This window comes from Lotus japonicus, chromosome 4 (genome assembly GCF_012489685.1).
Source record: "Lotus japonicus ecotype B-129 chromosome 4, LjGifu_v1.2".
NCBI lineage: Eukaryota > Viridiplantae > Streptophyta > Magnoliopsida > Fabales > Fabaceae > Lotus > Lotus japonicus.
This window is the reverse complement of record NC_080044.1, coordinates 79,894,732-79,915,227: the sequence shown is the minus strand read 5'-3', so window position 1 is coordinate 79,915,227 and position 20,496 is coordinate 79,894,732. Positions and strand designations below refer to the sequence as shown.

General features: G+C 34.4%; 2 protein-coding genes and 2 long non-coding RNA genes across 4 annotated transcripts; 3 read left to right on the top strand and 1 right to left on the bottom strand.

Annotated features, from left to right (window-relative positions):
- Positions 1-3,308: 3,308 nt before the first annotated feature.
- Positions 3,309-4,028, bottom strand: LOC130715879 (uncharacterized). The gene is made up of 2 exons (XR_009011803.1): positions 3,606-4,028; positions 3,309-3,465 (listed from the first exon to the last, which is right to left on the bottom strand). It is a non-coding gene; the product is annotated as an uncharacterized LOC130715879 (long non-coding RNA).
- Positions 4,029-4,099: 71 nt separating this feature from the next.
- Positions 4,100-5,688, top strand: LOC130715878 (remorin-like). The gene is made up of 5 exons (XM_057566028.1): positions 4,100-4,347; positions 4,728-4,772; positions 4,845-4,932; positions 5,054-5,135; positions 5,220-5,688. The coding sequence occupies exons 1-5, from the start codon at positions 4,146-4,148 to the stop codon at positions 5,424-5,426; spliced, it is 624 nt and encodes a 207-aa protein (XP_057422011.1). The 5' UTR covers positions 4,100-4,145; the 3' UTR covers positions 5,427-5,688.
- Positions 5,689-6,864: 1,176 nt separating this feature from the next.
- Positions 6,865-13,144, top strand: LOC130713675 (uncharacterized). Its single transcript, XM_057563462.1, has 14 exons — positions 6,865-7,256; positions 7,460-8,188; positions 8,267-8,403; positions 8,493-8,613; positions 8,691-8,789; positions 8,907-9,206; positions 9,297-9,404; positions 9,512-9,583; positions 9,732-9,818; positions 10,053-10,124; positions 10,266-10,355; positions 11,233-11,340; positions 11,794-11,862; positions 12,568-13,144. The coding sequence occupies exons 1-14, from the start codon at positions 7,014-7,016 to the stop codon at positions 12,640-12,642; spliced, it is 2,310 nt and encodes a 769-aa protein (XP_057419445.1). The 5' UTR covers positions 6,865-7,013; the 3' UTR covers positions 12,643-13,144.
- A 688-nt stretch (positions 13,145-13,832) lies between these two features.
- On the top strand, positions 13,833-17,685 carry LOC130714183 (uncharacterized). The gene is made up of 6 exons (XR_009011187.1): positions 13,833-14,605; positions 14,683-14,873; positions 14,955-15,084; positions 16,045-16,083; positions 16,244-16,301; positions 17,491-17,685. It is a non-coding gene; the product is annotated as an uncharacterized LOC130714183 (long non-coding RNA).
- Positions 17,686-20,496: the final 2,811 nt, after the last annotated feature.

The window sequence follows — 20,496 nt, the reverse complement described above, 5'->3', positions numbered from 1 at the left end:
GCGGGGAGTATGACAGCCAGGAGTTCAAAAAGTTTTGTTCAGAAAATGGGATCAGAATGATCAAGACAATACCAGGTACACCTGAGCAAAATGGTGTCGCGGAAAGAATGAACAGGACCTTGAACGAAAGGGCTAGATGTATGCGAATCCAGTCCGGGTTGCCAAAAATGTTTTGGGCAGATGCCATTAATACAACAGCTTACCTGATAAATCGAGGACCATCTGTTCCCTTGGATTATCAGTTGCCTGAAGAGGTATGGTCTGGAAAAGAGGTAAGTCTTTCACATTTGAAAGTCTTCGGTTGTGTCTCTTATGTTCTTATAGACTCCAATAGGAGAGACAAATTGGACCCCAAGGCCATAAAATGTTTTTTTATTGGTTATGGGTCTGATATGTATGGCTACAGGTTTTGGGATGAACAAAACAGGAAAATCATTAGAAGTAGAAATGTCACTTTTAATGAAAGTGTGCTTTATAAAGACAGGTCTTCTGCAGAATCTATGAGTTCAAGTAAACAGTTGGAACTTTCTGAAAGAGTGGCATTGGAAGAAATTTCAGAAAGTGATGTAGCCAAAAGAAACCAGATTAATCCCGAGAACGAGGATGATGGGGTAGAAGTTGAGCTAGAACAAGAGCCAACAACAGTAATTGAAACTCCTATAACTCAAGTGAGAAGATCTACAAGAACGCCGAAAGCACCACAAAGGTATTCTCCTTCGTTGAATTATTTGTTGTTAACTGATGCTGGAGAGCCAGAATGTTTTGGTGAAGCCATGCAGGGGAATGACTCTATCAAGTGGGAGCTAGCAATGAAAGACGAGATGACGTCCCTTCAGAAGAATGGAACATGGTCTCTGACCAAGTTACCAGAAGGAAAGAAAGCTCTACAGAACAGATGGGTCTATAGACTGAAGGAAGAATCTGATGGCAGCAGAAGGTACAAGGCAAGACTTGTAGTGAAAGGGTTTCAGCAGAAGCAAGGAATTGACTTCACAGAGATTTTTTCTCCAGTTGTCAAAATGACCACTATAAGAGTTATCCTGAGTATTGTAGCTGCAGAAAATCTTCACTTGGAGCAGTTAGATGTTAAAACTGCATTCCTACATGGTGATTTGGAAGAAGAGATTTATATGACACAACCTGAAGGTTTTGAAGTTCCAGGCACGAAGAATCTTGTATGCAAGCTTCACAAAAGCTTGTACGGTCTGAAACAGGCACCGAGACAGTGGTACAAGAAGTTTAATGAGTTTATGAGCAACTCAGGTTTTAATAGATGTGACATGGATCATTGTTGCTATGTTAAGAAATTTGCTGACAGTTATATTATTCTTGCTTTGTATGTTGATGACATGTTGATAGCAGGATCAAATATGACTGAAATTAACAGGTTGAAGCAACATATGTCAGAAAACTTTGAGATGAAGGATCTTGGTCCAGCCAAACAAATCCTTGGTATGAGGATTTCCAGAAATAGATCAGAAGGTGTTCTGAAGTTGTCCCAAGAGAAATATGTTGAAAAATTACTAGACAGATTCAATGTTGGAGATGCCAATACCAGAAGCACCCCTTTGGGAAATCACTTAAAGTTTTCAAAGAAGCAGTCCCCACAAACAGATGAAGAAGAAAGTTACATGTCAACAGTTTCTTATGCATCTGCAGTAGGGAGCTTGATGTATGCTATGGTTTGTACAAGACCTGATATAGCACATGTTGTGGGAGTTGTCAGCAGATTCATGCCAAATCCTGGGAAGGAGCATTGGGAAGGTGTAAAGTGGATACTGAGATATCTGAAGGGTTCTTCAAGAATGTGTCTATGCTTTAGAAGAAATGATCTCACTTTACAAGGGTTTTCTAATGCAGATCTAGGAGGAGACTCAGATGGTGGAAAAAGCACCACATGTTATATTTTCACCTTAGGAGAAACTGCTGTGAGTTGGAAGTCTAAACTTCAAAATAGAGTTGCTCTCTCAACCACTGAATCAGAATATGTTGCCATTTCAGAAGCAGCCAAGGAGATGATATGGCTGAAGAATTTTCTCAAAGAATTGGGAAAAGAACAAGATGTTCCTCCATTGTTTAGTGACAGTCAAAGTGCTATTTGCCTTGCAAAAAATCCTGTCTTTCACTCCAGATGCAAGCACATACAGATGAAGTATCATTTCATCAGAGAACTTATCAATGATGAAGAATTATCTCTGTTGAAGATCTTAGGATCAGAGAATCCAGCTGATATGTTGACCAAGACTGTTACAGCTGATAAGCTGAGGCTTTGCATTGCCTCTGCTGGCCTTCGAGGATAATTGAAGACGAAGGCGCTACACTAGGTGGAGAGCAGATTAGCTTATTGCTTACAAGAAGTTACTACAATTAGACTCCAAGTGAGAGAATTGTTATGTTATGTAGTCTATTTGTAGTCCCACATCGCTTATGTAGTCTATTTGTAAGTCCCACATCGCTTAGAATAAGGAGGAGGTTGACTTACTCCTACTATATATAAGCACCTCATTGTAAGCATTATATACACCAAAGAAATATTACTACCTAGTGTAGCCGTGGACGTAGGTACACACATTGTGTTCCGAACCACGTTAAAAACTCCTGGGTTATATTTCTTTCTCTCTTCTCTCTTTTCTATTATTGCTCCCAACGACTTTGTCTCAAGTCAAGCAAGAAAAATAAACGAGACAATACTCAAGAGTTTCCTATAAAAAGGCAAGACTTATCTCTCACCTTCTACCAAAAGTTAAACTCCACCTACCATTTGAATCCCTCTAATTAATCTCTGACCTTCTGCCAACATGTGAACCATAAGAGGGAGGTCCCAACCATGGAAACCTACGTCAGAAGGAGACTGAGGGAAAGATACAATAATATGCTCCACTCAGCGCACCTTAATCTCGTATATACCGAAAAACCATGTGGACCGAGTTGTGAAGCATTGACAAATCTCAACCCCTTATGCTAGATTAAAATTGCGAATTGAAACGAAAAAGTACTACAATTACCACGAAGGGCACAAACATAGCACTGAAGAATGCGTCGTCTGCTCACCTAGAAGAATGAGTCCTATAAACTGATTGTGACGCGACGAGCGCATCAGAGCCTTGCAACAAGGCAGCCAAACGGCAAAAGACACACCGCGAATAATAACAAATTGATTGGTGGGTCAACCGCATGTAGATTCTCTGAGGTAAGAGCCTTCAGAAATGCTCGAAAGAAGCATGTGAAGGCGATATTTCAGGCTAACAACCATCAACCAATGTTGAAAGAAAAGAACATCAAATCCACCGAGAGCCCTACCCATCATGTTCACCGATATAATTTGAGAATATCCATCAAGAGATTAATTCGAACATAATAAAAAAGCATATAACAAATGTACAAGATATAACATTTTAGGCAAAGAGGAAAAGACAAGCTCACTTCAGTTTATTGTTTCTTATCACCATCAAATAAGCTCACAATCTGCCAGCAAATACAATAAAAAATTTATAATTGGGTTGTTCTTCCACAAGTTCTTAAAAGAAAAAATATGCTTGCCTATAGATAAATTATAGAACAAATAATCCTTTTATAGTGGAATTAAATTGGGTTTGCATACTTACAGAAGCATCCATCCTTTGGCGAGAAGCTGAGATGATCCTCTTGTTCTATTCAATCGTATTCATAACCTTTGCTGGCGGCTCTTCCCGTAGAGCCAGAGTTAACGCCTTGATCACTCACCCAAAATAAAATGTGTCTTATTAATAGTTAAGAGTATTTTTTTCCTTTTTAAATCTGGACAAAATAGTATAAAAAAATAATGTATCCAAATCAAATCAGTTGATGTAGTAGTTCAACACTTCATCTCTTAAACAAATGGTAAAGGTTTGATTGACTAGTCTCTTATCACTTAATGCGCGAACAATGGGCGAAATCGGGTGTTCGGATACAGGTAGTGAAATTGGTTACCTACACCAAAAAAAAAAAAAAGATAATTAATGTATCCATTGTAATTTGGTTTACCAAAAGCTGTTCGGTTGGACGAAGGGATACACTGCAATTGCCAATTAACTTCAACTAGTTTGTTACAATCACTTGCTATATAAGTTTGGCCACCACACATTGGAGTTGAATAGAATTCTAAGTGTGTGCTAGTTAACATAATGGGAGAAGAAGAGACCAAACATTGTGATCAGTGTGGGGCGTCTGCATCTGCCTCTGCCTCTGAGGCCACAGTACTATCTCAACTACGGCTCTCCGAAGTCCTCAAACTCAAAGAATCCCAAAACGCTGAATCTTCAAACAGCACTCTAACAATTACAAGACAAGGGAGCACAACTAACCCTTCTTATCCACTTGATCAAGGTACTTTATTATATGTCTTACCCTTTATTACTCGTCTAATTCTTCTCTTGTTCCACATTAAACATGTGGAGTATAACCACACACTGATGAGGGACACTCAAATATATAAGTACTCACCTTATCAATCCATCTAAAAGTGTATGTTACGAACAGTGCGAATATGTGATTGTATTAATAAGTCTCACATTGACTAAAGATATCATTCATATAAATGTTTATAAAGGTTGCAGAAATACAATACTATTGTGACAAATTGCTTAAAATTAGGCTTGCTTGACTTTGCACACATTTCTTTTAAGTTATCTTTTCTATTCAATTCGTCTGTTTTCTTATTACTATCCATGTTTCTTTATTATCCATTTTTCTTCTTGAGGTTGCAGATCTTGATGCTGAAACAGACAATATAAATACTTCAATTGATAGAGGTTGTTTTCCAAAACGATTGCAAGTCCTTGATTTAAAAAAAAAAGATTATAACTTAAACTTTCCATCATCAGATGCTGTTCTTGCAAGAGTTGAATCACAGAAAAGATTGGCTTTGATTAAAGCATGGGAAGAAAATGAGAAGACAAAAGTAGATAACAAGTAAGATGACATCTTATGGTTTGCTAATTCTTTGATTATCTTCTAAAAAAATATAAACCATTCAATTTGAGAAGATGTGTTAATTAATAGCTTGCTTGATGTATGTAATACTGTCAAACAGGGCATATAAGTTGCAATGTGCTGTTGATATGTGGGAGAAAACTAAGAAAGCATCTACTCAGGCAAAAATCAAAAAAATTGAGGTCACATATATTCATTCAATGAATCAATTTAACAATTTTCTTTGATGTGAGTTATGTACATGACTCCAACTTTGCTATTAACAGGAAAATATGGACAGAAAGAAAGCTGATTATGTTGAAATAATGCAAAACAAAATTGCTGAAACTCATCGACTAGCAGATGAGAAGAAAGCACTGATTGAAGCTCAAAAGGGGGAGGAAGTCCTCAAGGTAGAAGAGACCGCTGCAAAGTTTCGTACCCGCGGTTATGTGCCAAAGAAATTTCTGTCATGCTTCAACTTCAGCTTTTAAGGGGCTTCAACCAAGTGCAGAAGAAATGAACCAAACTCTGCTTGCTTTTCTGTTGCTATACATTTGAAATTTGCTTCATGGTTGTAATAAACTACATTACTTTTCTGTTACGTTTTTTAATGATAAAATTAAAAACATATATTTTAACATATATGCTTCGGTTATTGCATTTTCTCCCATTCATTAAACATGTGTAACAATCTTTCAAAAAAGCATGTGTAATTGTGTAACAATGATATAAATTATATTTTAAGTTCAAATATATTTGCTTATACAAATTGTAAACACGAAATTTTAACATTTCAAATACTCTTTTATTGATCGAAATGAGGGCTTTGTAAGCACCTACATTTGTCCGCTAAAAAAAGTATGACATTTTGTTTCAAATATAAATTTGATAAAAAAGAAAAAAAAAATGAAAGAAGAAAAAGTAAAGAAAAAAGGAATGTGATATTAGTTGAATTGATCTATATACTTTATTTGTGTGAATCTTGGTCTCATTAGTTTTTTTTAAAGAAATTTGTGCACTTGTAGTATTTTAGGTTTATGTTAAAAATATTTATTGAGGTGATTTTTACCTTGTTGAAATTTGAACAAATATCTACAACTCTTGTGAAGACTCTAAGAGATAAATTAAATGTATACTAAACTATTTTTGGGTTTGAAGATAAAACCAAGATATTTCTACAATATGTTTACAAATGTGCGAACAAGAACTCATATCTAGAGTTATACCATTGTCTAAATAAGTGTGTGGTTGTGGTAACTTTTGAAAATGATACAAGAATGAGTCTACCCATTTAATACACGCAACTACCCAATTGTTCCATTTTTGCAATAATTTTAAGAATCAAGAGTTCGACATCGGCTTCTCCATTGGTTAATAATCTAAGACTTTTGTTTTTAGTTTTAGAATTCAAGTATAGGAACCTAGGTTTGAGAGGCTAAGGTGCACTACTAGATAGGTCATACATCCATGCAACACAAGTTAGGGTGTTGGATCCCATTAAGTCGGCGAGATAGAAAAGTGAGAACCGGTTTTTTTGGTAAAAATGTTTTTTTAATTTATTTGAATTTTTTAACTACACAAAAGCCTTTAATGATGAGAACCTACCTCTCTAATCAATCCTCAATCAAGAGCCTAACCTCAGAACCACCGCGCCGCCACCTCTCACCAGCCTTCACTGTTGCGTCCACCTCCGGCCAAACTGGGTGCCACCGCAACCATCTATGGAAAACCACCACACAACATCTATGTATCTTCTCCCTTTCCTCCACTCTTCCCCTCATCAACTCATATGTCACCAATCTTCTACCACTTAAGCTATTCTTCAAACACAAAATTATTAATTTTTTAAATAACTACGTGGATTTATTTTATCCTTTATTAATTAAGTTAATTTTTTTCTATCAAAATAAAAAACCAGCAACCACGTCACTGAGTGGGGGATAAACCTCTGTGCTCCTCTTCTCCCTACTCGCTAGCCGTTCTATCTATCCAGACACCCGAACTCACAGATTCTGATTCTGACGACAACTGAACGAACATAGATTCTTCCTTTTGAACTTTGATGACCCTGTTCGAAAATGGGGTCTCTTCATCTCTCCGCTAAATCATTGTTCACCACCAGAACTCAACTTCCTTGGTTTTCATCAGAGACTAGAAGAACAACAAGAACAACAACTGTTCATCTAAAACAGAGAAACAAGGTCTTCGCTGCCTCACGCTCACAGGAAGAAGATGAATCCCCTCAACTCAACAGTGAAGACCTCATGGAACTCAAGTTCGCTCGCTTACTTGGGGAGGACCCCAAACTCACCCTTGCCAAGGTGCTGCATCCCTTACTCTTTCATTTTTCAGCTGACACACATACATACCCTTTTCACTTCCACCACTTATTCCTATTTGTTTCTACTTTTTCTGTTGCATGTTTTGATTTTTTTGAAATAAACCAGGTTTATGGGAATATGGGGTTGTGTTTTTGTCCTTGTCAATTTGATTATATTTATCATTATTATGCTTGTTGTTTTAGATAATGGGTAGAAGAGCCAACCCTGATGTTTCATATCTTGATATTGAGAAATCCTTTTATAAGAAGAAGGGTAAAGTTGTGGAGATAGAGGAACTTCCATTTGAGGGTTCTAAGGGAAGGAAGTTATCTACTAAATTGGATGACTTGGGTTTGGTTCGACCTGTTCCGGCCAAAGGATCCACATTCAAACCTGATTATAACAAACCTGCATTGGAGATTAAGAGACCTGTCCGGACGGAAAGTAAGGAAGGGGATGTTAGAAAAATTGGTGTTCCTAATGTTGCTCTGCGAAAGCCAACCGTGTATAAAGAGGATGACGATGAAGACTTTTCCTCGAGGCTGAGGATGAAACCGAATTTGTCGCTGAAAATGAGGAGCGAGCCAGTGAGCGAGAAGTTTGGTGACATGACATTGTTGAAGAAACCTGGACTACCAGTTCCCAAGAATGAAGCTATGACCCAAGAGCCTTCTTCTCTTTTGGGTGATCAGAGGAACAATGATAGTGAGTTGAAGATGTGGAAAGAAGAGTCAAGTGATGAAATTGGTAACTTGACATTGTTGGAACAGCCACACAAACCAATCAGCAAAAAAGAAGAGCAGTTTGAGGATGAGAAAGTTGTAGTCCCAAATGAGGTAGGTTCTAACTTGACGTTGTTGGAACAGCCACACAAACCAATCAGCAAAAAAGAAGAGCAGTTTGAGGATGAGAAAGTTGTAGTCCCAAATGAGGTAGGTTCTAATTTTGTTGCAATATGGAACTTAGTAATGTAAAGCTAGTTTTTAAATATTTCATGTTTGAGTAATCAGGGAGTGGAGCAACTTGAGCAGAGAGATCTTGAGTTCCATGAGGAGCCAACTGATTTAAGTCAGCTGTCAGATTCAAATTCAGTTGGTTCTAGAACGGAGTTGTCTGTTGAAGCTGCACTGCAAGGAAAGCCAAAAAGGTATATCAAAATTAAACTATGGTTGTATATTTCAGTTCATGGTTGCAAGTCGACTTGCATTTCGTTACTTAAATGTGATTTTGTTATAGATTAGATCAATCAGAGTTACAAACCTCAAATTTTGTTGGAGAAGATGCCACTTTTCTTCCTCCTGGTGGTAATGGAGACAACGAAGAATTACGAAATCTTGTTTATACGTCAGATCTTCAGGTCAGATTGCATAGATTATGAGTTATATATTGATTTTCCTAAACTTCATATTAACCTTTGTGCTCTTGGATCTGTAGGAAATCGAAAAGGCAGATTGGACCAGGGCAGAAGCTTTGATGAAGACCGGACGTAAAGAGGATGTGGAACTAGTAAGCTGTAACACCAAAGGCTTCATTGTAAGTACTTAAAAAGCATTAAGCTGGACTTTCATTTGTCAATACAAAAACAATTCTTAATCATTGATGACTTTTTCTTTGTATATATCTTCTTAACTGGGTTAAACCATTTTATAGGTTTCTTATGGTTCCTTGGTAGGATTTCTGCCGTACCGTAATCTTCCTTCCAAGTGGAAGTTCTTAGCTTTTGAATCATGGTTGAGACAGAAAGGCTTGGATCCATCAATGTACAAACAAAACTTAAGCACTATTACAAGTTATGAGGCTGAAAAAAAGAAGTTATCTTCTGATTCTCCTCCATATGTGGAGATTGATGGTAAAGTTGAAGATAACATTTCCCCAGATATGAAATTGGAAGATCTGCTGAGGATTTATGACCAAGAGAAAATAAATTTCTTATCATCATTTATCGGAAAGGTTTGGTATTCAAACATTGATGGATTTGCAAAAGGTGATACATGAATATTATCATTCTTAATATTAACTTACCGATACATTATTTTGAAGAAAATCAGAGCGAATGCCTTATTGGCGGACAGAAAAATGAGAAAGCTCATATTTTCACTTAGACCAAAAGAGAAGGAAGAACTAGTTGAGAAGAAAAGAAATCTCATGGTAAATGTTTTAGTAACAATAACCATTCTTGAATTAGCATGGAGCATGTGGTGTTGATTGAATGCAACAAATTGGCATTCAGATCCATTTTATGTTTCTTATGGCAGGCTAAACTTCAAGTTGGCGATATAGTGAAATGCCGCATCGAGAAGATAACTTACTTTGGAATTTTTGTTGAGGTATGTACAGCATTTTATGACAGTTTTGTGAAGTTTTTTCCATATGATTGTATTTGTGCCTCTGTATTTAGCTAAACACCTCTCTCTTGTGGAATTGAGTACACAGTGGTGGCGGAAAATTCTAATTAATAACATGTTATTAATGTAGGTTGAAGGAGTTCCTGCACTGATTCATCAGTCAGAAATATCATGGGATGCCACTTTGAACCCAACATCATATTTTAAGATTGGACAGGTATTTACCATTTTACCTCCTTGACAGTATGCCAAATTAAGCCCGTCCTTTTAACTTGAAAAAAAAGCCTCATGATTAGCCACGTGCAATTTGGTTACTCTTTTTCTGTTCCTATTATTCGTTTTGCTTTCGTAACCTTGTCATCTATTTTCAGTGCTTTCAATGTAAATGATATCCGGAGTCTTTATAATATCATTTCTTTGTAATTAATTTTAGCTTTACATTTTTATCCAGGTTGTAGAGGCAAAAGTTCACCAGTTAAACTTTGCACTTAAACGGATATTTTTATCATTAAAGGAGGTCATGGTAATTTTTCTAAGTCGTTTATATTTTCAACTGTTTCCTTTAATTGGGGAGAATTATGCAAATTATATTGGTAAAGTCTATATAGACTAAGCAGTAATTGTACACTTTGTGATTTAACAAATCATCACCTTCCTATGGCAGCCTGATCCATTGATGAATGCCTTGGAGTCTGTTGTTGGGGGTCATGACCCCTTAGACGGGAGAATGGAAGAAGCCCAAACGGATGCAGAGGTAATATTTACATGAGAAATTAGAAGTCACTTTACTACTAGCAATCAAAAAATTTATCAAAATAGACCTATTGTGTTGATTAAATAATTGCATTGGATTTGGATCGTATTTTCCTAGTAGTTTAGCAGTGAGTGACAGGCTTAAGAGAGTTTTATTTACATGTGTTAATATTGTAATTAGCTAACAGATGCCCTTGTTGGTATTGAAATTATGCAATTTGGTTGTAATCTGGTCACTATACACATATTTTGTCTGGAACAATGGAGCAAAGGTGTGCCCCTACAAATTAATAAAGATGCTCAGTAACATGCTGCTTGTTGAATATGGTCGTTTGTATGGATGCTTGTGGTAAATTTGAGGGTCTTTGTGTGGGACTTGGGATCGAAATAATTTTAACCTTTTTTATTTGCTCAAAAGTATAAACTACAAATAAAGGGTGTACTTTGTGGTAAAATTGACTCTTATAAGTTTTGGTGGCAAGAAAGTAAGTTTGATGCTCATTGGCGTTGTATGAACCCGGGGCAAGATGATTCATACCCCTATGCCTTCGGTTGGGTGAGATTGAACCTGGGTACGTCTTTGTGTGGGTACAGAATTGCGTTTCATGACGAAAAGACATTTTGAATTTATAGTTGTTTTCTGTGTTTTATTCCACCCTTTGAGTTTCCACCTTTGGCCCTTTGGTTATGCCTGTGATTGAGTCTTATGCACAATATTTTCATTCCAATCAACCATTTTGTTTGTATGCTGATTTATGTGGCAGAAAAAGAATTCTGTTTGCCTTATAATGAATCATTAATATGTAACTTATTTTATTATTCAGTTGATTTCATCGTTTGACATAACTAATCATCAGATCATGCTCATTTTTGGACAGTGGCCTGAAGTGGAATCTCTTATTGTAGAATTGCAAAAGATTGAGGGAGTCCAGTCTGTTTCAAAAGGCCGTTTTTTCAGAAGCCCTGGTTTAGCTCCAACTTTTCAGGTTTGGATACATATATTCAGAAGTCTGAAATCTGCATAATTTAATGAATCAAATAATTTAGATTTGTTTTTCATAATGGGCTTAAATGAATATGAGCTCATTATTTTTTCCGTCCTAACTCGCCATCAAGTTAGCAATTATGCATTATGGATTTTATGTATAGTTTATCAAAGTTCCAAACTAATCAGCTGTCATATAGAATCTCCTTGTGACTATCTTAAATTTTTTGCAGTTGAAAATGTATCAATGTTGTTCTTACTATTCAAATAAACAACTGATCTGCCATGGATAACATTATGATAAGCTATTTGATGGCTAGGGTTTTTTTTTTTTTTTCTAGCATTGATATTACTGGTTTTGTTTTTGTTTGTCATATTTTTTTCCAGAGAGTTTAATATTTGTTAGCTAACTCAATTCTTGTTTTATCTGCATTCCGACGAAATTTTGTTCCAGGTTTATATGGCGTCCATCTTTGAGAATCAGTACAAATTGCTTGCTCGAGCTGATAATAGAATACAAGAGGTAATGTTTTAGAATCCATTTCAACTTCTTCGTAAGCAGATTTTGCTGTATCATTCAAAAACGTCTTCACTACCACTGGTAGTCTTTCTTTTTTTTCTTCTTTTTATCACCGTAAATGGTTTTCTTAATTTATATAATTTATACGTCACAAAATTGCTTTGGTACATGAAGTTTCCCGTAATCTAGAATTCTCAAACTGACCTGTTTTCTCAGTTGTTGCATTATTACAGTTGGCAAACAGTTTCTCATGTTCATTCAAGAATACACGTTTGAATTATAGTTTGCTAAAGTGCATGTTTGTAAATCCTTTTGATTCTAAAGGAAAAATCAACTTTGGGGTGAAGCTTATGTGAGAGTCTTCATCGTGTCATAATTGATTCTGAAAAAAAAAATAACTGAAACAAACTTGCTAAAACATAGCTTGACCCAATGGGGGAAAGCTTTTTTTCTTTTCCATATTCACACTATTTGAGAATCAAAATCATGTTCAAGGCTCAAGCAAAACCTGACTATGGTTTTGCACAATATGCTCAAACACAACTAAACAATGGTTTTGCCTAAACAGGGTTTTGCACATGCTTTTGGTGGATTACTTTTTCCTGTTTTCTTCTTTTGTTTTAAATGCACGTGGATTACTGGGAAATCACATATTTTCATGCTTAATTACAGTATAATTTAACCTTATTCAGTAATCATCTTGGGCAGGTGATGGTTCAAAGTTCTTTAGATAAAGAACTGATGAAATCGGCTATTATGACATGTGCAAACAGAGTGGAATAGTTGTGGCTCGTCTGTGGCTATAAACATGTTGCTTATTTTTTTGGTGATTGTACATTCTTTTGGGGAGTGCCAGCTACAATCAAAGGAGCAGTTCAAGTTAATTATGCAATAGGCTTGTTGGAAGGATCAATTTCTTTCCTGGAAAAAATAGTAATAAAAAAGGCCCTTTTTTGGGGGGTGGATGGTGTAGAGTTGAAGGGTTACATATAGGGAACATGTTCTTTGTCATGGTTAAATGAAAGAAAGAAACATGTAAAAAGTGCTTGAGAACTTTGGTGCATGGAGAATTGGTTAATCTTATATATTGGACAGATAGATGTAGTTCTTGGACACTGTATCATGCATGTAGTAAATTGTTTTTGTTACTTGCATATATGAAATTAAGGCTAGAATGTGAAGAGTTTAGGCTATGTTCAAACTAAATATGAAATGAGTGGTTTGAACGTGTCCTCGAACTATTTGATTTTAGTGAGCTAATTTTGAAATTTATAGTTTTATTGTCTCTCATTTTGTTTTGTTAGAGAGAGAGAGAGAGAGAAATAAGAGAAAGAAAGAAATAGAACGGTGTATTTTGTCGATTGTAGGCATTGAAAATATTTCGATGGAAATAGGTTACACTACTTGTGTGGTATATGTCCTACAATAGGGTTAATCAGGCCATCCCTACTAGCCAAATTTGGTCAAAAAATTCATAAAGTTAAAAATAGTAGTCTTTGGCCTTGTTTGAAAAGAATTTATTTGAGTTTATTTATCTTATAACATTTTTTTTTGGTCAAATATTTATCTTATAACATAAACTCTTACACAAGCTTTTGGAAGAGCTTTGCTTAGATTTGTAGATTTTGATGTTACATTTTTGTAATACCTACCCAATCCAAGTTTTTTTTGAATCTACCCAATCCAAGTTAATACCATTGTAAATTGAGTTTTGAATTGCACTTGTGGAAAACTAAAATAATTTCTTTGACCAGATTTTAAGCCACCAATATGAAACAGAACGATAGACTAAATAAATTTTTAAGGAATCTTGACCATTGTTTCCTAACCAATTACATTGCCACTTTTAGGACGCTCAGGTTTCTGATTCAGAAACACTCTATACAAGATTTTTTTTTGGGGGTAGTAGCTTGTCATTAGATATTATATTCAAGAAGAACTTTTTTTTTTGGTCAAAATATTCAAGAAACACTTTATACAAGATTTTCAGATTTTGAAACATGGTTAAGTTGGGTTTCAGCTTGGGATTTCTGATTGACTCAGGATACATGAGCCATAAGTTTGGTAGGCCTAGCCCTTTTGAAGAAAGTGATGGGCTGAGATGCAAAAACATGTTCTGTGATAGCCTAACAAGCTCCTCTTGTGCTCTCTCTCTTCTGCATGTTTTTTTCTTGTCAACGGAGCTTGATTCATTAAGACAAACAAATACAAGTCTCATACACAGGGCCCAAACCGCCCAAGGATGGTTTATATGCATCATGCATGCATACATCATAAACAAACAAAGCAAGAGCATTAACAAATCCTACCAACTCCTAGATACGCGAAAGCATAACTCCAAAAGCATTGTAGTGTCTTTGTTACCATGTTGCTGTCTCCACCAGATAAGAGGGTCATTGGACTTGTGGCTGAAACAATCTTCATATTCAATAAAAGTGTCATCGGATCCTTCCTGTCATTCTCGCTCCTCCCTATTCTTCTAACGAGCACTATGGAAGAGGAAAATGAGAGGGACGATGCCCTCACCCTGCTCATTAGAAATAGAAAAAATTGCAGAAGGTCAGATTAAGAAAAAGAGCATTATGGAGGAAAGTAAGAGTGACAATGCCCTCACCCTTGCTATGCATTGATTCACGCTCAGATGAACGAGAACCTGTATCGTCTATTAATAGTCCCGAAGCCAAGAGGCTAATCCAAAATCATTTTGGATTACTTTTCACCCACACACTCACAGTTCTTCAATGAGGTACATTTTTGGTTACTCTATATTTTTCCTTTGTGATTTCTTTCTTCATTCTCCTCATTTTGTTGTTTTGATTTTAGTTCTAAAGAGATTTCGGACCTGGAAGCTGAAATGGAAATGTGGAACATAGAAAATAATGATCGTAAAAAGGACAGATTCTCTCTCTCACTTGAACATCCTATATTCATACACTGTTTAATATAGTATTCATCCGTGTTGAAGTTTTTTTTTTTTTCAGAGTTGATTACCGAATTTCCAATGCTAAGAATAGGTAATGTTTATTTCATATTTTTAAATTTTAAGTTTTCTTTTAAATATATATTAATTACTATTTATTTATTTTTATATTCAGGAATGAAATTGCAGACCTTGACCGTAAGATTGAAGCCGTAACTTCAGAGATTGACCGCGTGAGGTAGTATAACGCCGCCATTGTAACTCAAGTACCAAAGGCGGTGTCCAAATACATATATAAATCAAAGGTGAGCCGCTTCTAGGTAGGGGGAGGAAATCTAAGTGCTCCTTTAACTTGGTTTCCCAACATTTTCGGAATTTTCTTTTAAATAAGAGCAACTTCATCTCTGATTCTTAGATGTGAGTTTTTTTAGGCTTAGATCTAATTCTTAGGTTCTTTAGCATTGGAGAAATTAAAGCTGAGATTGAGACTTTAGTAAGATCCAGTATTTTGTGAAATATGTTTTTCGATTTGGGTTCTTAGCTTAAATAATTGTTTTTTTTTCTCTTATTGATGAATTGATTTTGTGATGTTGTGGATCTTAGAAAAAGTGCTAAGAATTCAAAATAAAAACCCATGGTTGAAGTGAAATCTTTATCAACTACTTATGAATTAGTACTAATTAGATACTATGTGCCACTTTAATTAAACCCATGCTCTATGTGAGTTAATATGTAAAGTAACATGCCTCATATATATCCTCTTTGCGTAATGTTTAGTTAAGTAAAACTGAGTTTTAACCAGGTTTAGAAAAAATAGTCTATACATATACCTTTTGGTTAGGAAAAAAAGGAATTGGATGTTCTTTTAAAAGAATACATGTCCTTTTTCTGTCCATTTTGTTTTATATAAAATTAACTTCATTTTTATTCAATCAATATTCATGTTTTAATCCTCCAAGGATCAAACACACAAGTTCATTTTTTAAAACAAAATTCTATTAAACATATTTTTACCTAACCCTGTAAAGGAAATACTGAAATAGACACTTATACATACATGCATTAAATAAAAGAACATTGATGACTAAGTTGGTGTTTAGATATAATTAAGTTCGTCAACTTGAACACACATTCATCACAATTTATAAGAAATTTCACTGACTTTTTGTCTCGAAGTGACTCTTAACTTCTACTTTCTTATAAGTTAAATTTATAAATATTGCTATTCTATGTTTGCTAATATTTTTTGTATATTTATACTACAGGAAGAGGAGGCCCATGAGAATGGGAAGGGAAAGGAGAAGGTCGGGGAAGTTTAATTTTTAATTTTTAACATTTGTGGTTTTATCGTCAATGTCAAGTGTATTTGTACGTAAATGAGATTATACAATTATAAGTTGTAATTGTCCTGCTATTATTTATTTTTTGATTTAGTTTCCATGTTTTGTTTGTTTATGCTAAAAGGTGGACCCAGCGAAGCCTTGACCGACGACCTTATATGCCCTGACCAAAATATCAAAAGGTGCGTAAACGGTAAAGTTAAAATGAATCTGATATATCTTTCGTTAATATTGTTGATTGTCATTTTCTGGATTTTTAAAACCACATACAGACCTTTAAAATAAAACTACAAATTCTTTTGTTTTGGGTAGTGTCATTTCCTTTTTATAAGATCTAATACAAAAAATTATACTTATTAAGAAAACATTAAATGTTCCAAAAAAAACCGTTAAATGTGTCTAATTTATGCATTCATTTAAAAAAAAAATGCATACATCCTTCTATATTTACTCTTTGTCATTTTCTCTCACTAATGATCATTGCTTTAATTATATTTTACTATAGTTATAGATTGGATATTTTACATTTAGATACTTTTGTTTTGGCAGTTTCATAATGATGAGATTGGATGTTTTACATTAATTATTGGTAATGTTTCATACAATTATGCTTGGTTTTTGCTGTCACGCCCGCTAGAAAGAGCTAGACAATGGCCTCCATAGTCCGTATATTTTGTTGTCTTTGAGTGTGTTTCGAGCACTAAATTAACCTTTTATTTTTATTACTCTTTGTTCACTAGGTAATGCCTAAGTCATAGTATGTTGCATGGTACTAAATTAAAATTGATCTATTCAGGGTACTTCAAATTACTCAACTCTTTCAATAACTATGTTGTAAGAGATGATTCCAAAGGAAGGGTGAACTCTATAACTAGAAGAAATGCTCTATATATGCATAGGAAAGTTAAATGAAAATATAATCTTGAAACAAAAGTTTGTTTCGGGATGGATTGAGGCCAAATGTAGCTCACTAGCTACTCTTGGCTTCATTAGAATTAGGCGTGATGAGATGTTGTCCCTAGTGGCTTCCATTGGAGTAATCTAGGTCAAGATTGATTCAAATATATGCCAATGTAGAGTAATAAGTAAAAGGTAAAGATGAAATATCGTGGGGTGGGGTGAACTTAGTAACCTTTAGACGGCTAGTACAAATACAGATCTCAAATGTTCTTTAACGTTAGTATTTAAGTAAAGAATATCCTGTATGACATGAATGTGAAGGAATATATGGTAACTAAACACCTAGTAATTTATAGGAAATAGGAACTCTTAACCTCGCATTCAGAATCTATGAAAATGAGCGCTCACTTTTGAACTATTGTTGTTATATTATATTCACTCTAGTTTCAACTTATGCATGGTGTTTTTCAGGTCTCACTCATCAACATTTCGGGGCGAACTACATTATGGTCGGTTTCTTGGTGTGGAACCAATATCGTACTATCTTTCCGGTTTTATGTAATGATGACTTGAGAATCTTTAGTTATGTAATTGTCTTTTAAAAGCTCATCCTCCTTGCACTCTTCATTTGTATCATTGTGTCACTTCCTTTTCCAAGTAATTATAATAATGTCTTTCACTATTTTTTTTTGTTATGCGTAGTAGTAGTACTTATTTTGATTTGCAGAATTACACTTGAAAGAGTTTTATCAGTTGCTCATTTAGTTTGAACGAGAATTAAAAATGAAAAAACTTTGTGAACGGTCAATTGTAAATAAATCACAAATGAACAACACCCCAATCTTTTGAAATCAATTATAGGTAAGCGAACTAATACAACTATACAAGCGATTCCAGAGAGAGACAGGAGAGATCATAGAGCACAGTGGGGGGAGAAGATGCATCGCTACCGGCATCAATCTCCAATTGTTAGTGATGGAGAAAACAAGACGGTAAATACGTATATAGTGTTTTTTAAAAATAAAATAAATATTATTTCTTCCTAATTAAATTATCCACCTTATTGCCCTGTCACATACACCATTGTTAATATTTAAATGAAAAATCCAAAACATGAAAATATTTGATTGATTATAAAATTTAGAAGCCTAAAATTGAAAGAAAAAAATTAGAAGACCCAAGTCACTCAAGGGCACAATACACATAAAAAATTATTATCGAATGCTTTTTTTAAGAATACTTACAAATGTCTATTTATGGACATGTGTTACAGTATTTAACCAGAAAAAATAGTATTTAACCATTACGGTATTTTAACACTTCAATCAATAAAAAACACCCCAATCAATAAATTTCCCACCCCACCTAAAAATTTCAAACCCCAAAATGCCCCCCTTTTCAAAAAACAAGTTTTCCGAAGCCTGTTTGATAACTGTTTTTAAAAACAGTTTAAAAATAAAATAAAAAACAAAAAAACTTGTTTGGGTTAGTGTTTTTTATATAATAGTTTCCAAAACAGTTCTCTTTTTTTTTTAAACAAAAAAACGAGAACAATATGAAGATGTTTTTGTTTTTTCGTCCTGAAAACACCACAGGACGGAGAACAGGTTGGATTCATTAATAGCAACTCTGTAATTATTTCAAACTTAAGAATTCTACGTTCCTTTCACAAATCTGTAGTTTTTTTCTACGGATATATATATATATAGGTGATGTATCTTATGAGAAAAGTGTTTTTATATGAGAAAATAAGAATAAATCGTGACCATTAGATCTAATCCTGAATGGTCAAGATTAAAACATGAAGCCATGTGACATTTTAAAAAATTCACATGATCTTTTTAAGGGGTCATGTGAGCATTAATTTGTTTTATATATATAGGTGATGTATCTTATGAGAAAAGTGTTTTTATATGAGAAAATAAGAATAAATCGTGACCATTAGATCTAATCCTGAATGGTCAAGATTAAAACAAATTAATGCTCACATGACCACTTAAAAAGATCATGTGACTTTTTTAAAATGTCACATGACTTCATGTTTTAATCTTGATCATTCATGATTAGATCTAACAGTCACGATTTATTCTTATTTTCACACATAAGAACACTTTTCTCATATGATACATTCTCTCTATATATATCAATATTGTGCTCAATTTTTTTCGACGGTTATTAGTTTAGTGTTAGTTATAATTTGTTTTTTTAAACAAGTTATAATTTGTTTTTACCACGTAAGTGACTTATATATTATTTTTAAATCAAAGTGAGTTAGAATTATATACTCATCCTAATATCATAATGTAATTTTCATTCGATTCGGGTGTGGTGTGGTGATGGACAAAGTTTTCCCTACGAGTACGGCTCTTAAGAATTGAACTCTTAATTTAAAGATTAGTCTCTTTTTACTATTGCAATTGACACCATTATGTATCATTTTCTATTTATTTCCATAAAAGTAAATAGTTGAAAAGCATAACTATGAATACATTAGTGAAGTTCTTCTTTTCTAATATATATTGATTATAATTATTATTATTGTTGGTATTAAGCAATTCATGTTATAAGTACTATGTGATAATACACAAAACGACACGTGCAATGGATAATATAACACGGAAAACGGCATATGCAGTGGTGGGGGTATTATGGTGTTTTTATACTAACTCCCCACCTTTTCTGTGTTTTCCTCCTATCTATGCGAAGAAAACTGGCCACTTACTGTACATGTAAGGTTTTCCACTACTTTTACTTTCATGTAGTATCCAAACACGTAAGAATGGTGTTTCCTGTTATTTTCCAGCCCCCTTACTTTCCTTCCTGGCATAACCACCTGAAACAAACACAGTGCTAACGTTGTATTTTAAAAATATCCAAATTTTTAATTTGTTTAAAAAAATTATAGAAAGGAATTAAAACATAATTGAACAAGTTTCCTGTTGTCAGATTTAAAAAGGAGTGAGAAAACATATTTTCAGAACAAATTTATCAAACAATTTTTTTCATTTTCTCATCTCTAAATTTGTTTTCAAATAAGTATTACCAAACGAGTTTTTTTGTTTTGTTTTGTTATGAAAAACAGTTTTCTAAAATTGTTCTAAAAAAACATAAAATTCAAAACACATTCCGGATTTTAGAACCCGGAAGCTATAAAACAGGTTCTGGAAATTAGTTCCCGAAAACTTTTAATGTTGTAACTTTGAGATTTTCAGGTTTAAGAACCTAAAATCAACGTTTAAGGCTTTTCCAGGATTACAATTCCCAGAGTTTTCATGCATGCATACATCATAAACAGACAAAGCAAGAGCATTAACAAATCCTGACCAACTCCTAGATACGCGAATCTCGGTGGAGTGGTGTGTATCAGAAAGCCTTAACTAAAAGAGGTACTGCTAGCCCTAGATCTCTTCCTTCTAAGTCCATCAACTTTTTAACTCAAATCAAGTTCCATGAAGTGGAAGCCAGACCTATCCCATC